The following is a 5,194-nucleotide window of genomic DNA, read 5'->3' on the forward strand; positions in this document are numbered from 1 at the left end:
GGAAGGAGAAAATGACAGAGAAAGATAAAGTGAAGGGTCATACAGGAAGAGAAAGAAAATAAAAAAGCCAAAAATGAACCAAGAGATAAAGAGATATGGGGAAGAAGTCTTTGGAGAAATTTCCACTTGCTTTAGACCCTGACATAGTCCAGTTGATGAATGTGGGAGAGGGTGTTTTAGAGTCATCTTTGTGATTAATGACAAATGCCTCTAATGAGATAATAACCTCATATCCTTACATGTTAGGTAGGCATTAGCTTTGTGAAGCTATTGCTTCATTTTGTTGAATACCAGGTGGAAGCTGGGAAGGACACATGAATTTTGTTACATACCGGTACCCAGATAACCAGAGTATTTGGATATTACTGCAATATTGGTGTATCAGTTTCCTATTACTGCTCTAACAGATTACCACAAATGCAGTGGCTTCAAAAACCCACACATTTATTATCCTACAGTTCTGGAGGTCAGAAGTCTGAAATGCTGGCATTCCTTAGTGAGCCTCTAGGGGAGAATTTGTTTCCTTGCCTTGTCCAGTTTGCGTGTTTTGTTTATTTATGTGTTTATGTATTTTTGTCCAGTTTTTAGAGGCCATTTTCATTCCTTGGCTCATGACCCCATTCCCCATTTTCTATGCCAGTGGCGTAACATTATAAAATCACTCCCTGACTGATTCTTCTGCTTCCCTCTTCTACGTTTAAGGATATGTGATTACATTGGGCCCACTCAGATAACCCAGGATAATCTCATTTCAGAGTTAGTTGATTAGAAACCTTAATTCCATGCACACCTAATTCTCCCTTATCATGTACCATAACATGTCCCCAAGTTCTAGGCATTAGGATGTGGACATCTCTGGGGGTTATTATTTATGCTTACCACAACTGACTAGCAGGGCTTGTAAGATGACAGGAACAACCAAGAGGGATATAAATACTTGGGATATGAACTAAAAACTTACTTTTTTGGCATCTTTTGACAATAGTCCTAATTTTTCATTACAGGATGTTATTATGTTGCATAGGGAGGAAAGGAAGCATATTCAAAAATATATACTGTGTATATAATTTAAAATGCTGTTGCATCAACACAACCCTCTATGTGTTGACAGTAGAAAATAAACTATAAATACATTTGCATGAAATACTTGCTGGGAGTCAGCCTGATCTTTGCTTTCTCAACATGACATGAAATCCCAGGAAACCCACAATCACCAAGGAGAAGAAGCCTAAGTGATGTAAATGAAAATGTGTATTTTTTTAAATGTTTATTTATTTTTGACAGAGACAGAGGCAGAGAAAAGGGGCAGAGAGAGAGAGAGAGAGAGAGAGAGAGGGACACAGAGCATCCAAAGTGGGCTCTGTGCTGACAGCAGAGAGCCTGATGTGATCTCAAACTCATGAACCAAACTATGAGATCATAACCTGAGCTGAAGTCAGACATGCAACCAACTGAGCCATGCAGGTGACCCTGAAAATGTGTCTTTCCAAGGAAGTTGGAACAGAGAAGTCAGCAAAAGTGAGAGAGATGGGAGTAAGGGAGAAGTTGGAAATGTGGGAGAGACACAGATTTTTCAGGATCTTTAAGCCATATTAAAGTTGTTACACTTCAAATTTTTAAACAGGGGAAGAAGTCATTTAAGTTTTAAAGAAGAACTACAGGTTTTTAAGAAAAAAATTTCTCTTCAGTGCAGAAGGGAAATGCATCAACATAATTCAGAGTCTCTTAAGAACCCTCTACTGAATTGATATAAACAAAATGTACGTATACCGATGAATGTTCTTTAATTAAAACAATGCTAATCTTTGTGTCCATTTATTTGAAAAGTTCACCTCCCATCTGAAATTTAACAACAGGTGGTGAAGTCAAATCTTCTGAAGTTTGCTGTGCTGTGGTTGAGGATTTGGAATACTCAGCACAGAGCATTCTTGGGGCAATAACATGGCTGACACATCATATTCCATGGTCTGGTCCTCAGTGTCACAGATGCAAGAATTCTGGTTTGTAGGTGAACCAAGAAAAACTGGCTCCCAATAACAGTTCTTCAACAATTTTACTAATTCCTTTATGTGCCAACATACAAGAAAATATGTCAGAAACAGGTTAAGTTTCCCACTTTCCAAAACACACATATTTTTCATATGACTACTATGATTATTTCAGAGTCCTTAATATTTTCAACCATGCTTCATTCCCAGCAGAGGAAAGAGTATCATGAGGAGGGAGAACCAGAGCAGCGTGTCCGAGTTTCTCCTCCTGGGGCTCCCTATCCGGCCAGAGCAGCAGGCCATGTTCTTCGCCCTGTTCCTGGGCATGTACCTGACCACAGTGCTGGGGAACCTGCTCGTCATCCTGCTCATCAGGCTGGACTCTCGCCTCCATACCCCTATGTACTTCTTCCTCAGCCACTTGGCCTTCACTGATGTCTCCTTCTCATCTGTCACTGTCCCAAAAATGTTGATGGACATGCATGCTAAGTACAAATCCATCCCCTATGAAGGGTGTATTTCACAAATGTATTTTTTTATATTTTTTACTGACCTGGACAGCTTCCTTATTACATCAATGGCATATGATCGCTATGCGGCTATATGTCACCCTCTTCATTATACCACCATCATGAGGGAAGAGCTGTGTGCCTTACTAGTGGCTATATCTTGGATCCTGTCCTGTGCCAGCTCTCTTTCCCACACCCTTCTCCTCACCCAGTTATCCTTCTGTGCTGACAATGCCATCCCCCATTTCTTCTGTGACCTTGGTGCTCTGCTTAAGATATCCTGTTCAGGCATCTTCCTCAATGAGTTGGTCATGTTCACAGTAGGGGTGGTGGTCATTACCCTGCCATTCATATGTATTCTGGTATCTTATGGTTACATTGGGGCCACCATCATGAAAGGTCCTTCCACCAAGGGGATCTGCAAAGCACTGTCCACATGTGGCTCCCACCTTTCTGTAGTGTCTCTGTATTATGGGGCAATATTTGGGCAGTATCTTTTCCCCAAATTAAGCAATTTCATTGACAACGACATCATTGTGGCTCTCATGTACACAGTGGTCACACCCATGTTGAACCCCTTTATCTACAGCCTTAGGAACAGGGACATGAAAGAAGCCCTGGGGAAACTCTTCGGTAGGGCAACATCTTTATCACGGTGATTTTGCGAAATTTATTTATTTATTTATTTATTAAAAATTTTTTTAACATCTATTTATTACTGAGAGACAGAGAGAGAGAGAGAGAGAGCATGAGCAGGGGAGGGGCAGAGAGAGAGGAAAACACAGAATCCAAAGCGGGATCCAGGCTCTGAGCTGTCAGCACAGAGCCCGACTCGGGGCTCAAACCCGCAAACAGCGAGGTCGTGACCTGAGCTGAACTCAGACGCCCAACCAATTGAGTCACCCAGGCGCCCCAGTGTGACATTTATTTAAATCGGAACCTCCTTTTGGTTGATCTTGTGTATTTGATTTTCCATTAGAATATTTCTCAAAACTTGAATGTTTCAAACCCTAAGACAAATGGTAACATGTTGATATACTTGGTAAATATTTATTGACCAGAATTTCATTCCCTTATTAACAATGCTCTCCTTTGTAAATAACTTTTGATCAGCAAATACTGTTAGTTTTACTACTTATTTCTGCAACTTGGGGGGATTCATAATACAATGACATACAGTTGCACTATCCCTTGTTTAGGAGATTTTGGAAGCCTTATATTTTGGGCCTATAATCTCAGGCTTTAACACACCCTAGAATCTAAAGAATTAGATATATCATTTCACTATACTGTCTTATGTATCCTAAACAGGTTTTATTTCCATCTTTATGGATCTATTGAAATCAAAGTATCCAAACTGCTTGTCACTTGAATAAGAGGAAGTGTATTACTCTCTGCCCATGGTATAAAATGTTACAGTAACCACTCTGCAGATGGAGGGCCCTGTTGTAAACCAAGACTTGCCAGCTCCCCTTTGCCAGTACTGTGTGATAGTTGCTGCTTAGCCCCCATATACAATCATTAATGAAAGCATGCTTCATGCTGGCCTCCTGTGTAAATATAACCAAATTAAAGTGCATAGACTCTGAAAGTGTTATTGCTTTCCTACAAATGCCACTCCAGATTTAGCACTGACTATCCATGGACATTCTACCTTCCCAGGTGAAGAATAAAAGTAAAGCTTGTCAAACTTGAGCATGCATTCCTGTCACGGGAATAAAAGGCACAGCATAAGGAATACAGTCAATTGTACTGTAAGAGTGTTGTATGCTGATAGGTGGTATCTACACTTGTGGTAAGCACAGCATGACATATAGGGAAGTTGAATCACTTTTGTATACCTGAAACTAATGTGACATTGTGTGTCAACTGTACTCATATTAAAAAAAAATCCTGAAGGGTTGTTAAAACACAGGTTCCTGGAATCTACCACCATGAGTTCCAATTCAGTAGTTCTGGGATGGGACCGCCAAGTTTTCATTTCTCATAAGTTTCCATATGACGTGGATGCTGCAGATCTGTGAACTACAATTTGAAGACAAGTGCTGTAAAGACTTAAATCATGAAAGTTGTGGTAGTCTACAACATCCCAAGCTATGACCTAACTAGGGGAAACAAATCTGGCAGGCAAGGGTCAGTGACAAGGTCTCTCCACATCTCCTTTTGGGCTTACATCCTGATATTTTTCTTCAAAGTCTGCCCTTAGAACCATCTGTGTTAGAATAACCTGGCCCCAGATCTCATGGATGAGCTTCTCTGGGAATGGAGCTGGGATCTGCCTCTTTAAAAACTCCCAGGTGATTCTGCTGAACATCAAAGTTTAGGGACACTGACTAGGGCTTCTGTCCAGGAGGGAGTAAGAAGAGTACTGAGCAATTAATACATGTTTAATGCATGTCTCTAATCAAGAGCTTTGTGCCCTGTCCCCTTGGGCTCTTTCCCTGGTGAGTACAGTGGAGTCTTCACATCTCCACTTCTGAAGCTGGTGAATTGAGCAGAGTAAGCTCCAGGCTTATGATTTTGCTTTGTGTCAGTGAGAGGGTTAGGACCACAGAAGTTGTAGGCCAAATCTGGTCTCTGGGTGTCCTGCAGAGAAGCTGAGAAACCAAGTCCACACTCCCAGGAGCCAGAGGACTTGAGCATAAAGTTCAGAGCAGAACTGGGTATCTGTCATCAGGAGCAGGTGTGTGTGTGTGT

The 5,194-nt window shown here is 41.2% G+C and overlaps 1 protein-coding gene across 1 annotated transcript; it reads left to right on the forward strand.

Moving 5' to 3' along the window:
- Positions 1 to 2,214: 2,214 nt before the first annotated feature.
- LOC132663328 (olfactory receptor 1J2) lies at positions 2,215 to 3,156 on the forward strand. The gene has a single exon (XM_060609555.3). The coding sequence runs from the start codon at positions 2,215 to 2,217 to the stop codon at positions 3,154 to 3,156; it is 942 nt and encodes a 313-aa protein (XP_060465538.2).
- Positions 3,157 to 5,194: the final 2,038 nt, after the last annotated feature.

The sequence above is a fragment of the Panthera onca genome, chromosome D4 (assembly GCF_046562875.1).
Source record: "Panthera onca isolate mPanOnc1 chromosome D4, mPanOnc1 haplotype 2, whole genome shotgun sequence".
Lineage (NCBI taxonomy): Eukaryota > Metazoa > Chordata > Mammalia > Carnivora > Felidae > Panthera > Panthera onca.